This window comes from Halichoerus grypus, chromosome 2, assembly GCF_964656455.1.
Source record: "Halichoerus grypus chromosome 2, mHalGry1.hap1.1, whole genome shotgun sequence".
NCBI classification, from domain to species: Eukaryota; Metazoa; Chordata; class Mammalia; order Carnivora; family Phocidae; genus Halichoerus; species Halichoerus grypus.
In genome coordinates, this window is record NC_135713.1 from 204,231,568 (window position 1) to 204,257,092 (window position 25,525).

General features: G+C 55.4%; 1 protein-coding gene and 1 long non-coding RNA gene across 3 annotated transcripts; both read right to left on the bottom strand.

The window, feature by feature from the left end:
* Positions 1-177: 177 nt before the first annotated feature.
* LOC118533353 (uncharacterized) lies at positions 178-18,194 on the bottom strand. Its single transcript, XR_013445219.1, has 4 exons — positions 18,140-18,194; positions 7,228-7,343; positions 955-1,063; positions 178-459 (listed from the first exon to the last, which is right to left on the bottom strand). It is a non-coding gene; the product is annotated as an uncharacterized LOC118533353 (long non-coding RNA).
* Positions 18,195-20,416: 2,222 nt separating this feature from the next.
* FOXJ1 (forkhead box J1) lies at positions 20,417-24,957 on the bottom strand. 2 transcript variants are annotated; one of them, XM_036088575.2, is made up of 3 exons: positions 24,657-24,957; positions 23,427-24,094; positions 20,417-21,691 (listed from the first exon to the last, which is right to left on the bottom strand). In XM_036088575.2, exons 2-3 carry the CDS (start codon positions 23,922-23,924, stop codon positions 20,924-20,926), a joined length of 1,266 nt encoding a protein of 421 aa, XP_035944468.1. In that variant the 5' UTR covers positions 23,925-24,094; positions 24,657-24,957; the 3' UTR covers positions 20,417-20,923. The 2 variants fall into 2 exon arrangements, with proteins under 2 accessions (XP_035944468.1, XP_035944467.1); XM_036088574.2 differs by having other exon boundaries at positions 23,427-24,097.
* Between the last annotated feature and the right edge of the window lie 568 nt (positions 24,958-25,525).

The window sequence follows — 25,525 nt, forward strand, 5'->3', positions numbered from 1 at the left end:
CCCTAGTTCGCATTTTATATCCAGGCACGGATGTCGCCTTCCCCGCAGACCACAGCACAGAGCGTGTCACACAGTAGGCCCGGAACATGTGGCCATTTGATGAGCCAGGGGCTTGTGTAGTCGCTCCTTCCTTCGGCCCTGCATTACGCAAAAGTATGCAGCGGACCTTGTGTGCAAGCCCCGAACGGGGGGTGGGGGGGTAGGCTGGGGACAGAGTGGTCGCCCACGGCCCCGGTGGCATCCGTAACCATAAATCTGGCTTGTGTGGAGCCCAGCCAAATTCCCGGGGCTGGCGGAGTCCTCGGAGCATCCATTCCGGGGGAGCGGGGGGCTTGCTTGGAGCGTGCTGTCCAAGCCTCACCCTAGAGCGTCTGTTTTGGAGAGAGCTCTGTGGTTTTATCTGTTGGGGGTGAGAACTTGTCTGCTGGTGAAGTGTCTTCTGCTGGGAGCTCACCTCGTCTGGAAAAGGTGCAAGGGGAAGGCCGAAAGATGTCAAACCTGTCTGAGGGATTGGGCCCAGCCCCTTAACTATTTCTCATAGAGGCTTTGGGGCAATCAGAAAGGCTTGGAGGGCCGGCAGGGCCCCTTCTCCAGAGTTCCAAAACATTCTAACTCCTCTGCCCAGAGCCTCCAGCAGGGACACTCCTGGATGGAGGTTCCTGCGGGGCTGGGCATTCAGCTTTCACCACAAGACTCAGCTCCTGCAAAACCTAATGTCACTCCTTCCTCCATCCCTTCCCTGCCAACCCTGCCTCTGACCCTAGTCCTTGGGGAGGTAAATAGCTGTGTGGCTTTGCTCAGTTCTGTGGATCCAGCATCCAGGCAGAAAGGGATAGACAACAAGGCGTGTGCTGGTGGGTGAGAATATTTTGGGATACCAAGTCCTAGTGTTCCCAAGCCCCGCCCCCCCCCCCCTCAGGACCCACCACATCCAAGAGGAGGAAGAAATGGGACCTGGAGCTTGGAGAGAGATTGGGGAGCTCTTCTGATGGGGCATGAGGACAATTTCAGATCTGGTGGGTAGCCAGGAAAGTGGGATTGAAGGAAATCTCCAAGTGCAGCCCTGTTGGAGATGGGGGAGATAAAAAGGCAGAGTCATTGTGGGAGGGCACCTGGGATGATTTCACTGAGGCAGTCCTTGTGCAGTCCTGAGAACTAAGTAAAGGGGAAAGTTCAGTGCCACAGTACAGAACGAGGGCCTGGAGCACTATGGTGGAAAGGACTCTGGACTTGGTAGAGCAGCCCACAGAGCCCCCTTCAGCACCTGCCTCTCTGAACAGCACCTAGCCCAGGGTAGATGCTCAAGAAAAACAGCGATATCATCTTGTTCTATAAGTCTTAGGATCCCTATGCTCATGAACAAATACTTTGAACTTGGCACAGTATCATTGTATTTTTGCAAATAAACTACATATCAGTGTGCTTTTGTGTGTTTTCTCAAATCTCTTTCACTAAGTGTAATTTGGTAGCCAGCTATCCTATATGGAGAGCTTTCTGTTTGTCCATCTCTGTTACAAACACCATCCTTACTCGTCCTCTTGTCTAATCCTCACAATAAACGTACAAGTCAGGCACAGCTGTTGTCTCCCTTCTGCAGATGAAGAAGCTCAGGCTCAGAGAGGTCAGGTGCGCTAAGTCAACACAGCTGGCTGGGAGAGGATACACCAGAGGCTGCTCCCCACCTCCCCATGCTGGGTGGCTCAGGAGTGTTATTTGTTGCTATGCAAAACCACCAATCTGATTTTCAAGAAAATCCATTGTAAAAAGCAGGTTATATTTATGACAACCATATCTAGTAAAACGTAAACTTTCAGAAAGAAAGTTTAAAGTATTCTCCTCTCTCTCAAATAAATAAAATCTTTTTAAAAAAGATTTTATTTACTTATTTATTTGACAGAGAGAGACACAGCGAGAGCGGGAACACAAGCAGGGGGAGTGGGAGAGGGAGAAGCAGGCTTCCAGCGGAGCAGGGAGCCTGACGTAGGGCTCGATCCCAGGACCCTAGCTGAAGGCAGACGCCCGACGACTGAGCCACACAGGCGCCCCTGCAGTTTGATTTTAAAACTATTTTTCAATGTAATTCTTATTCAAGGTTAAAAAATTCAAACTGGAAAGAGGGTAGAAGGTGAAAAACAGAAGGTTTTCAGCCCTCTTCCCCGCTGAGCCCCAAACCCCTTTGTCCCAGATGTAACCAGAATGACCACTTTCCTAATGCATTTGGACAAATCCAAACACATTTTACACAGAATAAGCTCTTGTTTTGTTTTGTTTTTAACACAAATGTCATCACAGTAAACATCCTTTCCTGTGGCCTGCATCCTAACAGTATACCATTTTTCTTAAGACTTTATTAATTTATTTATCGGAGAGAGAGAGAGAGCACAAGCAGGGGGAGCAGCAGGCAGTGGGAGAAGCAGGCTTCCTGCTGAGCAAGGAGTCCAATGCGGGGGGGGGGGGGGGGGGGCGGTTCCTGGGATCATGACCAGAGCTGAAGGCAGAGGCTTAACCGTCTGAGCCACCCAGGTGTCCCCCTAACAGTATACCTTGATCATCTCTCTTTATTTTTTTATTTTTTATTATTTTTTTAAGATTTTATTTATTTGAGAGAGAGCGAAAGCGAGAGAGATCACAGAGGGAGACAGAGAAGCCAACTCGCTGCTGAGCAGAGAGCCCGATGCAGGGCTCTATCCCAGGACCCTGAGATCATGACCTGAGCCGAAGGCAGACGCTTAACCGACTGAGCCACCCAGGTGCCCCCAGTATCTTGATCTTCTTTCAATATCAGTATCAGAGATCTCCTCCCTCCTTTGCACAGTGTTTCATAGAAGAGATACAATATAGAAACGCTGTCCTCCATTAATGGACACTTGGGTTGTTTCCAGGTTTTTGCTATTGGAAACTCCGCCTCTATGCATAGATGACTGGTACGTCCTGCACAGACCGCCCCTGTATGGACATCTATACATTCCCTAAATTAAAACACATACTTTTTTTTTTTTAAGATTTTATTTATTTGACAGAGAGAGAGAGACAGAGAGAGCACAAGCAGGGGGAGCAGTAGAGGGAGAGGGAGAAGCAGGCTCCCCGCTGAGCAGAGAGCCTGATGTGGGGCTCCATCCCAGGACCCTGGGATCATGACCTGAGCTGAAGGCAGACGGTTAACCGGCTGAGCCACCCAGGCGCCCCTAAAACATATACTTTTAAAATCTGTATAGAGACGTACAAATTGCCATCCAATTTGCTGAACTAGTGTGTACTTCCAGTACCAATGTACAATGTGCCTCCTTCCCCCCACCTAAACCCACACTAAGGATTATCAATCTAACATTTTTGCCAATCTGAGAGATGAGAGATGAGAAATGGCATCTCAGGTTTAATTTTGAACTAAATGAAAAGGAAAAAAGAATTTATCAAAAGTTGTGGGATGCAGGGGCACTTGTGTGGCTCAGTCACTTAAGCGTCTGCCTTCAGCTCGGGTCATGATCTTGGGGTTCTGGAATTGAGCCCCACGTTGGGCTCCCTGCTCAGCGGGAAGTCAGCTTCTCCCTCTCCTTTGCCCTTTGCCCCTCCCCCTCATTGTGTGCATGCTCTCTCTCTCAATAAATAAAATCCTTAAAAAAAGTTGTGGGACAGGGAAAGGGACGGGAAAATGAAACAAGACAAAACCAGAGAGGGAGACAAACCATAGGAGACTTTTAATCTCAGGAAACAAACTGAGGGCTGCTGGAGTGGAGGGGGGTGGGAGGGATGGGGTGGCTGGGTGATGGACATTGGGGAGGGTATGTGCTACGGTGAGCGCTGTGAATTGTCTAAGACTGATGAATCACATACCTGTACCCCGAAACAAGTAATACATTATATGTTAATAAAAAAAAAAGTTGTGGGATGCAGTGAAAACAGTACTTGAAGGAAAATTTATAACATTGAATGGATACATTAGAGAAAAAAAATCTAAAATCAGTAAATCTAAGCTTCCACCTTAGGAAATTAGAAAAAAAAACATGAAATCCAAAATAAGCAGAATATTAGAGATAATAGGCATTAGAAATCAGTGAAATTGAAAACAGGACATTAACAAAGAGAATCAAGGAAATCAAGAGTTGGTTCTTTAAAAAGATCAATAAAATTGACAACTTCTACTCAGACTAATCAAGAAAAAAAGAGAAGACACAAATTACTAATATCAGAAATGAAACAGGGGTCATCATTACTGATCCCATGGACATTAAGAGAATAATAAGGAATATTATGAACAACTCTATGGTTTGAAATTTGATAACTTAGGTGAAACAGACCAATTGACTGAAAGACACAATCTACCAAAACTCACACAAAGAGGAGTAAATAATCTGAGTAGGAGTATATCTATTAAAGAAATTTAATCAATAATTAATAAACTTCCAAAACAGAAAGCACAAAGTCCAGATGATTTCACTGATGAATTCTACCAAAGATTTAAGGCAGAAATGATACCAATTCTCTACACTCCCTTTCAGAAATGGAAGCAGAGGAGATATTTCCAAACCTATTCTATGAGGTCAGCATCACCCTAAAACTAAAGCCAGCTAAAGACATTACATGAAGGAAAAACTACAGACCAATCTCTCTCATGAATACAGATGCAAAAATACTCAAAATGTTAGCAAACCATATCCAACAATGTCTAAAAAGAATTATACACCGTGGGATTATTATACAAGTAGGATTTATTCCCAAGTATGAAAGGCTGATGCAACATTTGAAAGTCAAAGTAATCCATCACATCAATAAGCTAAAGAGGAAAAACTATATGATCATATCAATAGATGCAAAAAAAAAAAGCATTTGAGAAAATCCAACATCCATTCGTGATAACAATTTTCATAAAAAAACCAGCAATAAAGAGTAACTTCTTCAACTTGATAAAAACATCTACAATAAACTTATAGCTAACATCATTACTTAGTAGTGAGAAACTAGATACTTTCACCCTAAGATGGGGAGCAGGGCAAGGCTGTCCGCTCTCACCACTGCTATTCAACATCGTGCTAGAAATCCTAACTCTTGCAAAGAGACAGGGGAGGCATGTGGGAACTCTGCACTTTCTGCACAATTTTTCCTGTAAACCTAGAATTCTACTAAAAAATAAAAACTATTTATAAAAAAAGTTTAAATGGCATCTCATGTTTAATTTTTTCCTTCAATTAAAAGTAAGTTTGAGGGGCTCCTGGGTGGCTCAGTCAGTTAAGCGTCTGACTCTTGATTTTGGCTCAGGTCATAATCTCAGGGTCGTGAGATCGAGCCCCATGTTGGGCTCTGCGCTGAGCGTGGTGGATGGAGCCTGCTTACGATTCTCTCTCTCCCTCTGCCCCTCCCTCCCTCTGCCCCTTCCTCCCCATCTTTCCCTCTCTTAAAAAAAAAAAAAAGTAAGTTTGAGGAAATTAAGAGATATAAACTTCTGGTTATGAAATAAATAAGTCAGGGAGATAAAAAGCACAGCTTAGAGAAGATAGTTAATAATATAACTTTGTGTGGTGACACATGGTAACTACACTTCTAGTGGTGAGCTAATGTACCTAATTGTCCCATCACTACCTCGTACACCTGAAACTAATAGAACATTGCATGTCAGTTATATGTGACTTAAAAAAGTAAGTTTGACTATCTTTTTGTTTAGTGGCCATACTAGTTTTGCAAAATCCTTTGTATATTAAAGAAATTCGCCTTTATCGTTTATGTGTGGCTTAATTCTGTTGCTGCTGATTTTTTTCTCCTAGAATTTTATTTATTCATATTGACCAAACTTTTTATTTTATAGCTTTTGGGTTTTGTGTCTTTCATGGAAAGGTTCACTGCAGGTAAGCTCTCCTTTTCTTTTTTTTTTTTCTTAAACCATTTTTTCTTTTTTCTTTTTTTCTTTTTTTTTTTTTTAAATTTTTTTTTTTTAAGATTTTATTTATTTGCAAGAGAGAGAATGAGAGACAGAGAGCATGAGAGGGAGGAGGGTCAGAGGGAGAAGCAGACTCTCCACCGAGCAGGGAGCCTGATGTGGGACTCGATCCCGGGACTCCAGGATCATGACCTGAGCCGAAGGCAGTCGCTTAACCAACTGAGCCACCCAGGCGCCCCATTTTTGCTTTTTTCTAATATATATATATTTATGTTTATATCATTGAGCCATCTGAATTTTTCCCAGATGGATAGCCAATGGTCCCAATACCATTTCTTCAATAATTCATGATTCAGTCACTAGTTTGAAATGGTACCTATATCAAAAATATGTTCCATATATATTTGAACCTATTTTGGGGGAATATATTCTGTTCCACTGAACTACTTTTCCCTATTTCAGTACTAGCATCAGACCAGTTAAAGCAACGTAACTTTTACTGTTTAATACATGTAATGTTGCATATTTCCTTCTTGGTCTTTTTTTGTCTTCTCAAAGAAACTTTCTAGATATTCTCCGTTTTGTTTATTTATTTATTTTTAGGTGAAGTTTAAAATCATTGTCACAATTGCAAATTGAATGTCCCCTGAGTAAACTGGTTTGAATTCAGGTCTTCAAAGAGGCTGGGACCTTGCCCCCTTGAGGGATGGAGGCAAAGCGTGACTTCGGAAAGGGGGTCTAGAAAGTTGGGCCAGAGTTTTCTTGGTGGACCCTGTGAAGTGACCAGCAGAGAGCACGGATTTGCTGCCAGGAAGAGCCTCACAGGCAAGAGCTAGAGCTGAGGAGTGGCCAGGCCCCAGGGAGCCCCGCTGAGGGCAGATCAAAGGCAGGCAAGAAGCAACTGGTCCTCACAGTTGAGTGACAAAAGCCAGAGGGAAGCTCAGCCTCCAGGGCTGATGGTGTCACGCGGGTGACAGGAAGGCCTCCGCTGGCCTTCTAACGGGCTGCCTCCCCAGCATCCAGCCTTGGTCCAACACAGAGACAAATCTCTGAGGAGCCAATGAAAAGTGCATGATGGCTCAAGGCAGGAGGACAAGGGAGGAGCAGGAGCCCGGAGAGAGCACCAAAGCCGTGAGCTAAGCTCGTGGGTACATGTCTCAGAGTGGGGAGCCGAGGGGAAAGAGGGGGGCGTCTTTTGAGGCAACTGTGAAACTCTCTACCCTGAGAATCACAGCAACATACTCACAAGGAACAGAAACACCAGCACAGACGTGGCTGAAAAGAATCGGTACCCTCTCCCGCCCTTCTTTAGACGCCCCCCCACCCGAGCTTTCCACCCACCCGCCTTGTCACCTTACCCAGAGCGGGTCCTCAGAGAGGTCTGTGGAGCAGGTGGGAGTCCGGCCTTGGACACATCTTCTCAAAGGAGTATGTTCCGTGAGGTGGCCAGCCCCTGTTGAAATCCCAGCCGGTGCTATGATGGCACAGAGTGGGGCGTGAGAGCCGGGCTGTGAGGGGAGACAGGCCTGGCCCGCTCCCCGCCCTGCCAGCCACTAGCTGGGCTGCTTCAGCTGAGGGAAGGCCCTGCTGTCTAACACGCCGTGGCAATTAGGTGACACAGCATATATAAAAGGCCCGGCATACAGTAGGTGCTCAAGCAATGTTCAGCAGTGCCCACCCCAGATCTTCACTGGCCTTTCTGGCTGTAAATGGGGTCTATTAGGAACTATTTGGTGTCTGCAGCTACCATTGCTTGGAAATGTGTCCTAGGGGCGCCTGGGTGGCTCAGTCGGTTGAGCATCTGCCTTCAGCTCGGGTCGTGACCTCAGGGTCCTGGGATCGAGCCCCACGTCGGGCTCCCTGCTCAGCAGGGCGTCTGCTTCTTCCTCTCCCTCTGCTGCTCCCCCTGCTTCTGCTCTCTCACTCGTGCTCTCTCTCTCTCAAGTAAATAAATAAAACCTTAAAAAAAAAATAAGATCAAAGAAAGGTTGATGAAGTCAACCAGGTAGTGAGTGCCAAACGTTGGATGGCTTAAGGAGCAGGAGCGGCAAGGTGTGGGCTGAGGAGACATGTGAGTGACATTTCCCACATTTACAGGCCAGGAAGTAGGCCTGTGGTATGAGTGCCATGAGTACCTAGCACCATGCTGAGCCTTCGTGATGGTTACTCCTGGAGTCCTCACAACCACCTGTGTGTGTATGAGCGAGAAGTGGTGTCACTGCCCTTAGGGAAGGGGAAACCGAGTGTCTAGAAGGGCCAGAAGTGTCTAGAAGGTGCCAGACCCGGGCCTGGAAAGCAGACCCTCCATTTTGTCTCTCAACATGTTACAGGCTGGCTCACACAGGAACACGGGAATGACCTTCCTGGGACCAGCTGGACACCCCAGGGCCACGACCACAGTCCCACATCCTGGCTAGGTGATACGCCTGGAGGCCCTAACCGCCAGGGTTACTGGCGAGACCCTGAAGAAGTCCGTTTGGCCAGGGGCCTTTTAGATCCCAAAGTGGGAGAGTGGGTCAAAGAGGCACCCAGCTATTCCCCTGCTGCCAGCCCTACACATGCCACAGCCCCTGTGTTGTCCCTCGGCCTGGGGAACTTCTGCCTCCAGGACACACCGGAGAGCCCTGGTCACCGGCCACTGGCTCTGACTCTGGCCACCAGGCAAGAGGCTCTCCACTGTGTGGATCCGGACAACAAACACTTGAGGGACATTTCCTATCAGCTTTTCAAACTCTAGCTCCCAGTCAGCCCGGCTTGGAGAAGGCACGGGTTGGCTTCTGATCCCAGGGTCAAGGCCTGGCAGGAAGCCAGCTGGGGAGGCCAGTCCCTAAAGGCCAGATGATTCCTCATGGCCCCAGAGCCTCCAGGGTCAGCGGGCCACTCCCTGTCCCTTTACTCCTGACTCAGTTCCCCATTTCTGCCCCGGCCACGACTCTCTCTCACACCCCTTTTCCCTCCCCTTCATGTCAGACCACAGACTTCCCAGCAGGCTCCACAGAAAAACGCGTGAAGAAATGGAAGAGACAGGCCTTCCCTCTCTCTCTCTGCTTGGAGCAACATCTGCCCCTTCTCCAGCCTGCTCTCCCTGGGGCATCTTCAGTCTCAGGGTCCCTTTTTGAGGACGCGGCCTTCAGCTTTCCAGAACCCTGCGAGCGGGGGCCGCTGGGGGGCGCACGACCCCCGCCCACCCAGGAGTTGCACCCCAGCGCCCGGCGGGTAGGGGGGCCGGGGGGCGAGGGCCCGATCTCCTCCCACGCCCGAGGCCGGGCGCAGGGGGCCGCGAGGGGGCGCCCGACACCCACGGACCTCTCCGCGGCGCCCGGGGACTGGAACCTGCGAGAATGTCCAGGGGGTGCAAGGAAAGGAAGAGAGCGGCCAAGGGCAGGTGGATGGGTGGGAGAGGGGTGGGGGCGAGGGGGGCCCCTGAAGAGAGCAACGTGGAGACGAAGCCAGCAAATGAGGAACGCGCGGGAGGGCATGGGGGTGGGGGCAGAAGCCGGTGGCCAGGGCGGCCGCTGGGGGGGGGATCGCGGAGGGGGGTCCGGGCCAGCGGGCGCGGTGACGTCAGCCGCCGGCACCCGCCGCATTTCGGTCCCGCGGCTCCTGGCAACCGAGGACGCCGGCGGCCGGGCTGGCCTCGGCGGGGGTGCTGGGCGACCCCCCGGGCGCGCCCCCGCCTCCTGCACCTCCACCTACCCCGGGCGGCCCGTTGCGCGCGCTCCCCGCTCCCTGTACCCCCCCACCCCGGATGCGGCTGCGCCCCCTGCACCCACCCACCCCGGGGCGCGTCCTCGCAGCCCCAAACCCCCGCGCGCCCCGCGCGCTCCCGCAGCCCCGCTCCCGGAAAGCCGGGCTCCCCCGGGGCCCCGTGCCCCGAACGTGACTCAGCAATTTCCGGCGCCTCCCCGGACACCCACGGGCTCTGCAGCGCAGAGACCCCAGGGAGTGAAGGTCCGCGGCCTCTCTCTGCCTGGGGCAGGGGCCCGGAAGTGCCCCCACACGTGCCCTCCCTCCAAGCAGGGTGGATCTTTCTGGACTGAGGGGGCAGGTTCAGTTACTTGTGCATTAACTGCGCTGACCCAGAACATAACTATAGGCAGCAGAAGAGAGGAAGGCCTGCCTCAGGGGGCCGACAGCCTGCTGGCTAAGTTGGTAGATAAGAAGATTGCCCTCTTGGAAACATTTGGGAATTTAGGGTGCACTGCAAGCCTCTGGGATACAGGCTGGGGAAGCAGCATCACGGCCACCAGATCAGGGAGATCAGGCAGATCAGGGAGGCCTGGGGAGACACGGGTGTGTGGCCTGGAGTTTGAAGTGGGGAAGAGGGACCCGTGGAAGAGGGGTAGCCTTACAGCAGCTGGGAAGCTGGGAAGGGATGTCCAGAGAGGAGAGCTGAGTTTGGTTGGGAGGGGAAGGAGGGTGGCCTTGGGGACCAAATCAGCTAAGGGTGGATTGTATTTGGTGAGGAGGATTGTATTTGGTGGCCTGAGGCAGGGACACAAGTGAGCAGGCCAGCGCACTGATCTGGACAAAAACTGGAGTGGATTCAGGAGACAGCACTGAGAGAAAGTGGCCTGGTTCAGGTGGTGGAGCACAGAGGGGACTCTGCAGCTGTTAGCCAGGGTGGAGGGGACACGGGGATTCCTACCAGGAGCTGGCTGAGGGCCAGGTCAATCCCTGATGCTGAGGACTGATGGATCCTGCCTCTTTGGTGGGAAACCAGGTGGTCTCCTTCCCTGACACGGTAGCTGCCCTGAGGCAGGGGACTGAATGAGATGATCCTGTCTCGGGGGTCCCAAAGGCACTTTTGGGGCCCACTTGTTCTTGCTCTGAGCATTTGGTCTTCTGTTTGTGCGTGTCCCCCACACCGATGGAAGGATCTTCCCCTCTGTCTGGATCCGTTGAATGAGTGCATGCATGAATGAATGAGCAGAGGGAAGCCAGTGAATGGTGTACCTGTTTCTCGGTGCACGTGAGCTCCCAGACACCACACATGTGCAGCACGGGCTTGTTAATAAGGCTGAGGAGGAGGGCTCGGCTGGGAGTTGAGGCCTGGAGTTCCTGAGGGCAGGGAGGACAGACCTGGGCTCTCTTCTCCTGGTTCCCCACTGTCTTCCCAGCTCAGAGCCCTGGCTGCTGGATCTAGCTCTGCTGATAAGTTGGGGTGCGCTCTGCCCGCCCCCTCCACCCATCCAGCTACACTCTATGGAGAACCTGGCACGGCCTCTGTGCTCCTGGGGCTCCCCATCCAGCAGGAGAGGCACGCACACTGCCCACGTGCTGAAATAAAGGGGCATGCCAGGGGCGCAGTGAATGGACAGGTGGCAAATGTCCAATTGGGTCCCCTAGCCCAAGAAAAGCCAACCTTATCTGTGCTGATGTCCTCAGACCTGTTCCTCTCTGTGTGCCTCAGTTTCCTCACCTGTAGGTGACACTAGAAGGCTCCTAAGACTAAAGGCGCATGCCTCTATGACTGAGGACCATTCCAGCTGCCCCCAGCCTCCCACAGAGAGGGCAAACAGACCAGCCTCGCCCTCCAGCCCCCACCCCCCCACCCCAGGATTCTGGGCCTACAGATCCCTCAGACCAGTCTTGAAGCCTAGGTCTGCCACTCAGGCACCCCTACCCAGGCCTACTCTTAAGAATCAACTCAGGATAGGGGCACCTAGGTGGCCCAGTTGGTTAAGCATCCAACTCTTGGTTTCTGCTCAGGTCTCAGGTCGTGATCTCAAGGTTGTGAGATCCAGCCTCGTGTCAGGCTCCATTCTCAGTGGGGTGTCTGCTTGAGATTCTCTCCCTCTTCCCTCTGCCCCTCCTCCTGCTCATGCTCTCTCTCTCTCTCTCTCTCTCTCTCTATTTCTCTCTAAAATAAATAAATAAATCTTAAAAAAAAAAATCAACTCAGGATAAACCAGTCAAGCATGGCAGGCAGGTGGACCACGTGTGTTTGTCTTCTCTTCCTGAGCCCCATCCAAGTGAAAGGAGATTAAAAAAAAAAAAAAAAAAAGCTATACCACAAAAGCCTTGTCCAAGAATGTTCATAGCAGCTGTATTCACAAGGCCCCGTACTGATAAACAAACCGCGGAAGCCATCTGATGGAATACTACTCTGCCATAAAAAGGAACAAACCACTGATGCATGCAACAACGTAAATTTCAAAAAACAATACGCTCACGGGCACCTGGGTGGTTCAGGTGGTTAAGCAGCTGCCTTCGGCTCAGGGCATGATCCCAGGGTCCTCAGATCAAGCCCCGCATCAGGCTCCCTGCTCAGGGGGGAGTCTGCTTCTCCCTCTCCCTCTGCCTCTCCCCCTGCTTGTGCTCTCTCTTGCTCTCTCTGTCAAATAAATACAATCTTTAAAAATAATAATAATAATACGCTGAGTGAAAGAAGACAAACACAAAGTACAAACTGTTTGATATCGTTCATATGAAATTCTAAAATAGGCAAAACTGACGCAGGGCGATAGAAATGGAATTAGTGGTTGTTGCTTGGACGGTGAACGAGCCATAGGGGTTGACTCAAAAAAGGGCATGAGGCAATTTCCCGGAAAGTAAAACAAAAAGATAAAGCCATAGAAAGTAGGAGAGAACGGACAGTACAATTTAATGTTTAAAATCTGAAAACAGTCATCTCAGAAAAAATGAAGGGAAAGAAAGGATCACATAAAGACTTTGGACTTTGTCCCAGATTAAAAGGTCCCACTGCGTGGAGCATCGCAGGGAATGAAGAAAAGGCCCACACCAAGGGCCCACCATCACGGACTTTCAGCATATCAGGGATAAAGCAGAGACCTTAAACACTTCCTAAAGAGGAAAATAAATCAAATGCCAAAGTATAAGATCCCAGGGTGGGGGGGTGGGGGGGGAGCAGGGAGGGAGAGGGGAAGCAGATTTCCCAGCAGCAGCAATGACCTTGGCTTCCTGTTTCTGAGGGTGACTTTATAGCCAGCCCAACTGGCGATCAGATAGGAGAATTGGCTAAAGATACACTTAGACATTCAAGACCTCAAAAAGTGCACCTCCTGTGCGCCCTTTCCAGAAGTTTCTGGAAATACATCAAACAAAGGGTAGAAGTAGAAACAGAGAATCCAGCATGAGAGAGGAGCAAAGAAGTCCTAGGATAAGCTTGATTGCAGCTGAGTGGGGAGACAGTTTCTGGGAGGGATGCCTGCAAAAAAAAAAAAAGAGGGGCGCCTGGGTGGCTCAGTTGTTAAGCGTCTGCCTTCGGCTCAGGTCATGGTCCCAGGGTCCTGGGATCGAGCCCTTCATCGGGCTCCCTGCTCCGGGGGAAGCCTGCTTCTCCCTCTCCCACTCCCCCTGCTTGTGTTCCCTCTCACTGTGTCTCTCTCTGCCAAATAAGTAAATAAAATCTTAAAAAAAAAAAAAAAGGAGAGAGAGGGGCGCCTGGGTGGCTCAGTCATTAAGCATCTGCCTTTGGCTCAGTCATGATCCCAGGGTCCTGGGATCCAGCCGCATAGGGCTCCCTGCTCAGTGGAAAGCCTGCTTCTCCCTCTCCCACTCCCCTGCTTGTGTTCCTGCTCTCACTCTCTCTCTCTGTCAAATAAATAAATAAAATCTTAAAAAAAAGAAAAAAAGACTATAACACATTCTCTGTTGCACTTGGAATTCAATATTGATATTTTATGCTTGTATGTGTGTAAAATAGCCCTGGAAGGCACACAGGAAACTAATAAGTGTGGTTGCCTCCTAGGAGAGCTGGGTGACTTGGGGTCAGGACAGAAGGGACATTTGCTTTTCATGTTTCCCTGAAGATCCTTCTGTATCTTTTTCAATTTTCTAACATGGGTATTCATGGATTATTTTAAAAGGTATTTGCAGAGAATAGGATTGATAAGGATTTGTAAGCCCTTCTGGAACATTTGTGAGGAATTAGCCATAAGTACACAGAAAACCAGGTAAATGACAAGAAACAGGGCACGTGTGACCTCCTGCGTCCTACATGAAAAGGATACATATTCACAGGACACTTGCCAGCTCAGCAGTGAGCAGTATGCGGGACATGGTCACATCAGATCCCTGTCTGTTTAACCAAAAACCTCACCCAGCAGGAGGATGGAGACAACTCCATCTTCATCTTCTATGGCAGGAAGCCAGAGCACGAAGTGCAGATAAACTGAAAATCCAGCGCTGGCAGTAGTAATTGGAAATACGTCAAGGAATATCTGAACAACTGAAAGAGTTGAAAGTGGTCACGGTAGGTGCGCTTGGCTGGCTCAGTTGATTAAGCATCTGCCTCAGGTCATGACCCCGGGGTCCTGGGATGGAGTCCCACATCGGGCTCCCTGCTTAGCAGGGAGTCTGCTTCTCCCTCTGCCCCTCCCCACCTCTTGTGCTCTCTCTCAAATAAATAAATACAATCTTTAAAAAAAAAAAAAAAGTGGTCAGGTTACTTCTGGGGATTTGCCTGAAGGACAGGAGAATTTTGTTGTTTTTACATAATAAGTCTTTATTTATTTTTTCAATTTTATTGAGATATAATTGACATCTCCAAATCTTTAAAAATACTTTTTTTTTTTTAAGATTTTATTTATTTGACAGAGAGAGACACAGCAAGAGAGGGAACACAAGCAGGGGGAGTGGGAGAGGGAGAAGCACGCTTCCCGCGGAGCAGGGAGCCCGATGCGGGACTCGATCCCAGGACCCTGGGACCCTGGGACCATGACCCGAGCCGAAGGCAGATGCTTAACGACTGAGCCACTCAGGTGCCCCTAAAAATACTTTTTAAAGTATTGGCTCCATGCCTACTGTGGGGCTTGAACTCAACCCTGAGATTGAGAGTTGCATGTTCTTCTGACTGAGCCAGCCAGGCGCCCCCGTAATAAGTCCGATTTTTTAAGGGGTGCCTTGCTGGCTCAGTCCATAGAGCATGCAGCTCTTGATCTCAGGGTTGTGAGTCTGAGCTCCGTGTTGGGTGTAGAGATTACTTAAAATTAAATCTTTAAAAAAATAAATAAAACTGATTTTTTAAATACAAGTACATATATCATTATGGTAAAAAAAAAAAATTGAAATTTATTTAAAAAGAAAGATCCACTGGCTACCTGATGGAGAGTATATGAGGATAAAAAGACCACGCCAGGAGTTCCGGCGAGAGGTGAGGTGGCTGAGTGAGGAATGCCGCAGGAAGGAAGCTGTCAGGGAAGGTGGGCCGTCAGGCTTGGGGTATGGAGAGTTTGAGGTGCCTAGGGCACAGGAAAGGGGCGCTCGAGGGGCTCCTGGGTGAGGCAGGAGGGTGTCAGGAGCGTCAGCTGAGAAGAGGAACCATACTGTATGAGCGAAGCTCTGAGAACAAAATTCCTCCCCTGACAGATGCCTCAAGCCCTGAGGAAATCTCTATCTTGCTTCTGGGAGTAAACTCAGAACTCCTGCCTCCTGCACCTGCCCCCCCCCGCCCCCCCGCCCCAGCGCCCCAATCTGATTTCCTCCCAGACTCTTCCTTCAGACAAAAGCTTCCCGGGCCAGAGGAGCTGAAGTTTGGGGAGGGGGTCAGGGTGGAGATTGCTCTCTCTTCGTGGCCCCTTTCTTTCTGTGTGGAGGTTGTTGGACCTAGTTGGTGATCCCCCCACCCCCCGCGGGGATCCCTTCCGGGCCTGGGAGACCCTCAATGTCCTTCCCTCCCAATAAACCCACACAGGAAGTAGGGAGCCTAGAGAGACCCAGGGAACGAACGTGGATGGGGGGTGAGTCCTGGCCCTCTGTGAGGTCCACCCTCTTGCACCTCTGACACCCCCAGCCCCTCTCTCCGAAACCGGCCTTGCCTGGCCTTGTGGGACAGCGCCTGCTCCTGGACCAGCCTCCCAGGCAGTTCCCAGCAGGCCAGGGTTAATCTTTAGCCAAACTCCGGGCTCTGGGGGCTCGCAGCCTCCTCACAGAGCTCCTGGCCTCCATTAGACCCCGAGGAGCCCGGCTCCAGGGGCATCAGGCTCAGCGGCCCCAGGGCCCCATCCTGGGGCACAGGGACAGCTGGGATAGTGGAGCTGGGCCCTGCTCCGTCCTGGTGACCTCGTAGCTGGCCCGTTTGCCCACACTGTGGGTTTGGGTGGGGTAAGGAAAGATGTGGAAGAGCCCTGAGTGCCACACCAGTTTGTCCACACCAGCCCTGTCTCTCAGGACCCCTGGTGGAGGAGGGGTTGAGGCGGATGAGAAGGAGGAAGGCTGGGCCTCTTCTACTTCCCTCCACTCCTTCCTCCTACAAGGGTGTCCTCTCCCGCCCCCCTCCCCCCCCCGGCTCACAGCTGCTACACGTCCCACTCCGCCTCCCTGGCACTCAGGACCCCATTGCCCCTTTTATTACCCCAGTCCAACCCACAGGGTCAGCAAAGGGACCTCAGTTTCCAGAACAGGGTGGCCTGGGGCTTTTCTCAAAGATCCCCTTGGCTGGAGTGCTTTCACTCCCCCCCCACCCCGGGGGCTTCCAGAACCTTCTCAACCCCAGCCACCGCCCCGCCGCCGCCAGAGAGCCCCTTCGTGTTCACTGTCCGCAGCAGCATCTTGCCAAGGCTACTTGGATGTTTTTCTACTTCCTATCCACCCACCTAGTCGGCTTGTTCATGCATTCATGCATTCATTCATTCAATACTTAAGAAGCGGGCCACTCCCTATGATCCTGTGAATGTAGGGATGAGCAAGACAGCAGTTTGTCTGCCCCCAGGGGTCTAGACTTGAGGGTGTCAGAGGCTGAACTCTGGGCACCAGGATGGGGCCCTGGGGCCGCTGAGCCTGATGCCCCTGGAGCCGGGCGACTCGGGGTCTAATGGAGGCCAGGAGCTCTGTGAGGAGGCTGCGAGCACCCTGAGGCAGGGCCTGGGTGCTACTCCGTCCCACCCTGCCTACCCCCGCATCGCTGGGCAAGAGCTCACCGTAAGCAAGTTCAAGGGAACCAGGATGCCCTCTGGGGTGAAGACAGGGGCTCAGTGCCCAGAGTGAGGCATGAAGGGGGGCAGGGTGGCCTGGGTGGGAACAGGGCAGCTGACAGAGCGGTGGTGGCTGGGCCAGGAGCAGAGAAGACTGGGCAGCGTCTGGGCCTCAGCTCCATTCCCTGGGCAAACGGCGGCTGGGAGGGCCTGGGCAGTCCCCCAGGGGGCCTGGGCGGGGTGGGGGTGTAGGCATGAAGCCTGCCCTCCCTACTTCCTGGAGCTCTTGCTTTTGGGGGAGCTCAGCTTCCTTCAAAGGGAAAGAGGGTCTGGACTCACAACAGCCTCAGGCAGGGTGATGGGCTGGGCTAGCAGTCTGGTGAGGAGGTGGGGGCAGCAGTGAGACCTCAGGCCCTGTCGCTCCCCCTGGTTAATGTGCACCTGCCTCACCCCGCCCTGCCACTCGGGCTGGTTGGCTTCTGGGGGGCAGTGCCCTCCAGGGGGTCCCTGCCTGCTCCTGACACACAGGGCAAGTCCAGGCCCCAGCACCTCTATGGTGGCTCTGACCCTATGGTGTCCGACCTGACCTGGGAGCCACAGACTGAGACAGACACCTGGGCCTCAGGAGGAAGGTGACTCCCCCTCCCCCGGGGCTGCCATACAGATGCTGGGTGGCCTCACAGTGTCCTCTCCCTTACCCCAGGGTCCTCCGCTCCGTTGTTACCTGGGTTTTCCTCCTCATCACACAAGACTGTGTCAGCAGGACCTGGGGCCACTCGGCCACCCCATTGTTAATGCAGCCCTCCCTGCCACATCACCACCCCCGACAGGCCCAGGCCTGCCCCATGTGGCCAGCCCACTGCCCCCTGCCAGGAGTCCAAATACACCTGTTTACCTTTGGGCCTCAGCCCCAGATGGAAGTGCACCTGACTCCTGCCCACCTCTCCCCCAACCCTCACCTTCCTTCCTGCCAGCCCTCCAGAGCTCACCCCCTTTCTGCAAGTGTGGGTGCTGGGGTGGGGGTGGGGTGGAGAGCCAACCCTGCCCTCAGCTCTGCAGGGGGCCTGGTCTGTTTGCTCCAGGTCAGCGGCAGGGAGTGGGGCTCGGGGAATCCCAGGGTTCTCCAGACACTGAGAGTCACTGGAGTGTGTGTGTGTGTGTGTGTGTGTGTGTGTGTGTGGCCTGTCCTGTGGAACAGGATGTGCAGAGGCAGGGAGTGGAGGGCTCCCAAGGTCTGAGCTCCTGCCCATCCCCCATTACAGTCCCTGCTGGGGGACACCTTAGGGGAGGAGGGCGGAAAAGGTGGCATGTCAGGAGACAGAAGGCTGGCTCTTTGCTTTGGGAAGGCGCTGTCCCCACACTCAAGCATGAAGTGGTTTCAGGGGCTTCTCACCTCAAAGGTGGGGATCAGAGGACACGAGGAGCCTGCTTGGAGAGCTTCGGTCCGGGGTGCAAAGCCACAAAGAGAACGGACCACTGAGTACAACGTGGGAGGCTGGGGGTGGGGCAGTCTGCAAAATCTGAACAGGGATCTGCGGTTAGAGGGATCACGCGCATCTGCGTCAGTGTCCCCGCTCCGCGGTGGTGCTAGGCTTACGGGGGAGTGTCCTTGTTCTACGGAAATAGGCGCTAAAGTATTTAGTGCTAACAGGCGTCAGGTCTGCAACTTACTGGAAAATGGTGTGAAATCTATTTAGATTGGGATTACACTGAATTTATAAATAAATAAATATGAGGTAAACGAACACCTTTGTTTAAAAAACCACCCAGCCAAGGGCCAGGGCAGGGATGGATCGGAGGGATAAGCAGGTGCATGCTTTCTCCCCACTCCCTGATGCTGCGGGCTGAAGAGTGTGTGTGTGTGTGTGTGTGTGTGTGTGTGTGTGTGTGTGTGTGAAGCCCCGGGGCCCAGCCCCTTCAGAGCCGCCTCCCCGCTTTCGCTACACGTCGGAAGCACCTGGGGACCCTTAAAAATGCTCATGCCCGGGCCCCACCCCACCTGTCAATCCAGGGTGTACCCCCTTTGGTCAGGGCTGGAGGCTGACCCTGGGGAGCCCCTGGAGAAGGCCTCTACTGGGGACTGTGGAGAGGAAGCTGGTGGGTGGTGGGGAGAGGGAGGGAGCTTGGGGAGCGAAGAGAGTCTCAGCGGAGGGCAAACCTCCTCAGCCTGCTGTGGGGCGGGGGTGGCCTGGCTTTGGGCTCAGTAAGGCCCCAACCTCGCTGGCTGGCCCTGCAGTGTGCGCGCTTCTCCTGAAATATTTGGAATAATTAGCAAATGAAAGCAGCAAGTTAGCACTGGGAATGCCAGGTTGGCCAAGCGCCAGACTTGAGAGAAGGGAAAGAAAGGGGGTTCGGGAGAAAAGGGTCCGTGGAGGCTGGGCAGGATTGTGCGAAACAGGGCCCGTCTGTGCCGTGTGTGTGGGAGGGGGCTGGGTGGAGAGGTGGGCTCCAGACAAAGCTGGGGTGATGGGAGGGAAAGGTGCTGCTGGGTGTCACCCCCACACACATTTCCTGTGCCTCGGTTTCCCCCTCAGGACTCTGGTAGGCGGGTCCCTCACAGAGCGCACGGTGTGAGCGAGTGGGGAAGCAGGGTCTGGGCACCTTGACTTCCCTGGTGGTTTTCTCCTCCTCCTCCTCCAGCCTGCATTGGGCCCGGGAGGGAAGGCGCCAGGCTTGGTGAGCACGCGCCAGGCTGGGGCCCTCTGGCCTCACACCCTGTCCCTCCAGGAGAGGACCGAGGGAGGGTGGTGCTGGAGACAGGCCCGGGCCGGGACCGAAGACTCAGGCAGGCGAGCCCGGGCAGGCCCTGGCGGTCAGAGACACGTGAGCTGAGCCCTGGGCGTGCTCGGCCCCTGTGAGTCCCCAGGACCAGGGAGGGGGCTGCGTCTTCTTTGTCGCCCACTTCCCGGGGCTGAGGGTGCCATTCTCCCCATTGTGCAGATGGAGGTGCTGAGGCCCCAGGCTGGAGGGGACCCCTGGGGGCTGCCTTTCAGCCCCTTTCTCCCTGGGGACACCGAAGTCATGGGGAGTTCATCAGGGGACACTCTTGAGGCCTTCGGTGCTCCCCATCTTCCTCCCAGCCATTCCCCCTCCGGCGGTGAAGAGAAAGACCCCCTCCTCCCAAACTGGCCCTAAAGTTGCAAGCAGGTCCATTTTCAGATTTTTAAACATTTTATTTTTAAAAATTTTTTTATTGTAAATAACTTTCCATGAAAAAGGTTAAATTGCCCCATAGGGCAGGAGGGTGGATGTGGGACGCAGACGGAGGGGCTCCGGGTAGAGTGAGACACTCCCCCCCAGCAAGTACAGGCAGGGATGTGGGCGATCCCAGCCTTCCTGGTCCCAGAGGTTCTAGCAAGCTCTGCACCTCTCCCTGTTAAGCCTATCGCTATACTCACTACATTAGTCTGTCTGTCCTCCTCCCCATTGCAGCTCAGATACCCCTGCCCCCAGCCCCCCAGAACCCCAACTCCCCGCCGCGCTCTGCCTCAGGTCCGGCTGAAAGATGAGGGATTTACACTCCCTTTCCACCCCTAGGGATGGGGCCAGGAGAAGGCCCCAGAGGCCTTACAAAACCTCCTCGCCCACCAGGCTCCCGGACCTCATTCTGTCTCTGCCCTCCGCCCCTCCCCCACAGCCCCACTCCTCCCCCACCCCTCCCCAGCCCCAGGGAGGCTTTGCCCGGAGAGGCCTCCAGGGGGTTAATTTGCTGTCACCTAATTAGCATTTGTTGTACCTGGGACCTTTCTCTGGATAGAGACCTGGGGAGGACAGCGGGAGAGGGAGAGGCGTGGAAGCTGAGGTGCCCTGGGGCGGGCCCTGTACTGTCGCTCCCCAGCTTGGCCAGGGCCCCTCCGGGTGCAGCTCCCACGGTGCAGGGCCCTGAGCCCGTCCCGGGGCTGGCGAGAGGAGGATCAATGAAACACTGTGTGTATTGGGGGGGGCGGTGCTGGGGAGGCAGCAGTTCTGGACCTGGGCCCCCCCCTCCCCTGTTCTCAGCCTCCTGGGCCGGAATCTGAGGGCAGCCCGGGCTGGGGGCCGTGCGGCCTCATGGGGCCAGCCTCGGGAGACCCGGCCCAGCCCCTGCCTGGGCGGTAGGGTGTCCAGGGGCCTGTGCTGGGGGGCAGTCTGGGCCCTGACTTGGCCACTGTCCGGAGGTGGGGCGGGGCCCGGCCTCTTACAAGAAGGCGCCCACGCTGGCCCAGTCCTGCAGGTCGGCGGCCAGGGTGGCGTCCCCGGCCTCGAAGAGGGGCTCCGGGGGCAGGCAGCCACTGCCGCTCTCGTCCCAGGGGTGCTGCAGGAAGGACGTGGCCAGGAAGGTCTCGTCGAAGTCCAGGCTGTCGGCGGCCTGCTCCCCCGGAGGCCCCCAGGGAGCGGGGCAGTCGATGTGGTGGCCGTGGACGGTGAGGTCCACGTCCCCGTGCGAGGCGGGGCTCAGCGGCGGGCTCAGCTCCAGGGCCTCCAGCGCGCCCAGCTCGCCGCCCAGAGTGCCGGCGTCGAAGATGGCCTCCCAGTCAAAGTTGCCTTTGAGGGGCTCCAGCTCGCCCTGCTCCTCCTGGGTCAGCAGCAGGGTGCTGGGGGCCCGCGGGACCTTGGCCACCCGTTTGGGCAGCGGCTGTTTGCGCTTATGGCCGAGCCTGCCCTCGCCCGCAGCCCAGCCCGCCTCCCCGGTGGCCTCCTCGAACTCCCGCAGCAGCTGCTGGGCCTCGGTGTTCACGGTCAGCGGCCCGGCCCACGGGGCGGCGCTGGGCTCCTGCGAGGCCTGGCGGGCGAAGGCCGGGTGGATGTGCACCGGGGGCAGCCGCCGCTTCTTGAAGGCCCCGCTCAGCAGCCGCTCGGCGTACTGGGGGTCGATGCGCCAGAAGCCCCCCTTGCCCGGCTCGTCCTTCTCCCGAGGCACTTTGATGAAGCACTTGTTCAGGGACAGGTTGTGGCGGATGGAATTCTGGGCACGGGGGAGAGGAGAGAAAGAGGTGGGCTGGGTGAGTGGGAAGGGCCAGCGACGGGCGGCAACGAGAGCTCCTGCCCGCACGGGAGGAGGGACGGCCGCACTGCTCTGACCAGCGGCTCTGGGACACCAGCCACTGGGCACCGGGAGCCAGGAGTGCTGTCGGGAGCTTTTGTTCCCTGTTGCCAGGATATGTGCCTGCTCAGTCATCCGAGCCCTGAGCCGCAGGGTGGCTCGCAGTGCCACCCCGGCCTGCCCTCCCTCCCTTACCCCACCGCTTGCGGCCTCGGGCCAAAGGCCTCAGCTCCCCCAGGGCCTGGACAGCCATCTCACTCCGCCTGGGCCTGGCTGGCCCTCTCTGTTTGTGGAGTGGGTGGGTGGAGGCAGGGGTGGGGGGAGCCGGGCTAGCCAGGGTGTGAGGGTGTGTGCTCTGAGCGCGTAGGGATGAAGTGTGGGGGGGATCTGAGGACTTTGCTCGTTTGTTGAGCCGGCTGCTGGCCTGGGCCCTCACCCCCATGGCCCCCTCCTCCCACCCAGGCTATGGAGGCCTCAGTTGATTATTACCCAGCCTAGAGCACAGGGCTCATTCCTGAGGCCCATTTCCTGCAGCCTGAGCTTCACAGGTTTCGGGGAGGGTGGGGGCTGGGGGTCTCTCTGCTTTCTCACTGAGGGTACAAATGGCACTTGCGCCAGAGTCAGGGCCCACGCAAATATGGAAGAGTTTGGGACTGTGCTTCTCCAGCCTGCTCCCTGTGGGTATCCCCAGGGAAAAGTCTGGATGTTCTGGGGCCTCTGTCCCTAAGTAGCCCCTGATCCTGATGATGGCAGACTCGTGTCTGCCTGGCCTCAAATCACCATCCTGCCTTGTTCATTCCTAGGTGCATTGTCTTGTCCAAACCATGCTGGGGGACAGGGGTTTAGGGCCCAGAAGGCAGGGTGGGTGGGTGGGTCGTGCCCCCTGGCAAGGCTGGGATGTTTACGTGGAGGCTTGGGCCCCTTGGCTGCTCTGTGCCAGGTTCCGGAGACTTGGAACGCGAAGCCAGTGCGGGAGGGAGAGCCCCTGTGGAAAGCACCTGGCTCAGGTAATTGTCCCCCCAGGGAGGCTGACTGAGAAGAGCGGGGAGGACAGCAGGCAGGAAACAGGGGAGGAGTTGGGGTGAGGGGCTGGGGCAGCAGCTTTACTTTAGGAAGACCCCATAGCCCTACTGGGACGCAGCTGGCCTTCACACCCCATTGCCCTCCCCCAGCCAACTGAAACAACACAGGATGCAGAGCCTGGCAGGGGCGATGCTCCAGCATCCGATTCTGAGTCTGGCCTTGACAAGTGTCCTTTGGCAGGGCGGTGTCTAGGAATTCTAGGACTTGGGACAAAAATGTGTCCCTTAGTCCATCATCCTCTCTTAGGGGACCATGTCCACACACAGTCTGACCCTGGTCTCTGAGCTGGGTCTACTGGATGAGTGACAGGTGCTTTCCCCAGGAATTTCGGGGTCTGCCCCCTTTCTAAAGCCCTTTAAACATCCTCCCTCCTCCCTCTCTGAAGTCAAAGGAGGGGCAGTTCCAAGCACTAGGCTCCCTTGAGGTCCTTCCTCGATGGCCTTCCTCCCCTGGGGCCCTGGCTGCACCGAGCCTACTTGGCTTGCGGACCTGGGAACTTTAGTCCAGTCTGCCCTGGCGTGGGGAGGGAGGAGGAGAGCGGGGAGGGAGCGGCCGCCACCCGCGTCTCCCCTACCTGCCAGGTGGGATCAGCGTGGCGGAAGTAGCAGAAGTTGTCCGTGATCCACTTGTAGATGGCGGACAGGGTGATCTTGGTGGCCTTGCTGGCCTGCATGGCCATGCAGATGAGCGTGGCGTAAGAGTAAGGCGGCTTCACATTCGGGTTGGTGGCGTAGTCCACGTCGTCGGGGGGCGGGGCCTGCAACCCCGGGGGCGCGCTCCGCGACGTGCACGACGACGTGGGCTTACCCGGAGTGTGCGGCTGCCCCAGGCAGGCGGGATCGGCCGCCAGGGGGGACCCCGGAGCGGCCGAGCCCGGCACCTGGTGGTAGCCGTGGGGGTCGGTGCCCCCCGGCGGCAGGGCGGGGGCCTTGGCGTTGAGAATGGAGAATTCCTGCAGCCACTGCAGGCTGGTCAGGCTGTCATCCAGGGCGTCGGGCTCCTCCAGGCCGCCCTCCGGCCCGGCCTCCTCCGCCGCCCCTGCACCCGAGAGGCGTAGCCAGCTCTCCGCCATGTCTGCGGGGACTCTCCGAGGGGGCGGTCAACATCCACGGGCTGAGCCGGGGGGTATCCCGCAGCGCTCTCTAGCCCGCTGACTCCCGCGGCTCCGGTTACAGGGCCTCCCGGACGCGCGCTTCCATCCCGCGACCACGGGGTCGCCTCCTCCGAATATGAATGTGGTACCTGCTGGGGAGGACCACAGCGGGAGCTGAGCACTTCCCCCTCGCCCCCGAGGGGAGAGTGTGTGCGAGGGGGAGGCTCCTCTAAAATCGTCCCCGCTGCTGGCGAGGATCTTTTCTGGCCGAGGTCTGGGAAACAGAAGCTGTGCCCGGGGGTCCGACCCCCACTGGGTCCGTCTCCCTTTTCCTCTCCAAGGTTTTAGAAGCGACTTTATTAGCCAAAGGAGGAAGGAGGGTAGGGGCCTCTGAGGCTATCACCTTCTCCCCAAGAGCGGGAAATCATCCCCCCCCCCGCAACAAGTGGAAATGGGGCGAGGGAACCCAGGAGGGCAGTATCACCGGGAGGGAGACGGGGAGGTCGTCTGATCTTTGAAAAGAGATATTAGGATGGGGGATAACGGGGAAGGAAGGAAACAGGATAGGAGTTATGGGGGGGGGCGAGAAGTAAGTGTCCCCCAAACTCAGATGTCATTCCCGGGTCCACCACTTCCGTCGAGGACGGATGGGAGAGCGGGCTGGTACCGACACCCTCCCTTCCCGCGGCCGCAGCCGTCTCAGTCCCTTACCTGGCTCAGAGAGCAGCCCGGGCCAAAAGAAGGTTCTGGAAGAAGTTCCTCCCACCCCCTGCGGCTCTCTGTCCCCAGCTCGACGGCCCCGCCAGCGCTTCTTGTCGCCCCCCCGCCCGACGGCGCCTCTCTGAGCGCGGGTGGCCCCCGGACCGGCATTAAGTAGCCGCTGCAAAGGCTTCTTCTGCTGCCATGGCGACGCCCCGCCCCCATAAACAGCTTCCGCTGCTGCTATTGGTCAGCACGTTTCCAAGGAGACCGCGGGCCCTAGCCACTCTCTCTGGCGGTAACTCTCCTGGAACTCCCTCCTTCTGCCGCCCTCTCCCGCGCCACCCAGCCCCCTACCCGCCACCGCGTCCCCGCTCCGCGCATTCCCGCTCGAGGGCCCCGCGCAGGGCTCGGAGAAGCGCGCGGTCCCGCCCGAGGCCCCGGGCACGCCGGGGAGCCGTTCGCCCCGGCCGCCGCTCTCCTGCCCTCGCTCCCTTCCGGTCCCGGCTGCTCCGGGGCGTTGGCGGCTCCGCGGGGGCCCAGGCTGGGAGCGGGCTCGGGCACCGTGTGCTTGGGGTTTCCTTTCCTCTCTTCTGGGCTCACGTTTCTGTGCCCTCTCCCACCCTCCCCACCCCGAGCGTCGTCTCGGTGCCCGCAGGCAGGTCCGACTCTCCGATGCCACCTGCCGCTCAGGTCCCGGCTGCACCGATCCCAGACGCCCCGCGGCGGGTAGGGTTTCCCGGTAAGCGGCTCCCTCCCCTCCCCTGTACTCTGCAAGGTTCCCGGAAGCTGACCTTCCAGAGGCTTCTGCGGAGGGGCTCTCCCTCCTTTTCAGATAGCTGAGGAAACGGAGCCGGTGAGTGAAACTCAAGAGAAGCCAC

Bases quoted from the DNA above. Each gene is read 5' to 3' on its own strand.
- FOXJ1 (XM_036088575.2), bottom strand. From the start codon at position 23,924: ATGGCGGAGAGCTGGCTACGCCTCTCGGGTGCAGGGGCGGCGGAGGAG. The intron at 21,692-23,426 runs GTAGGGGAGACG...CCCCGTGCCCAG, and splicing joins ACGCTGATCCCACCTGGCAG to AATTCCATCCGCCACAACCT.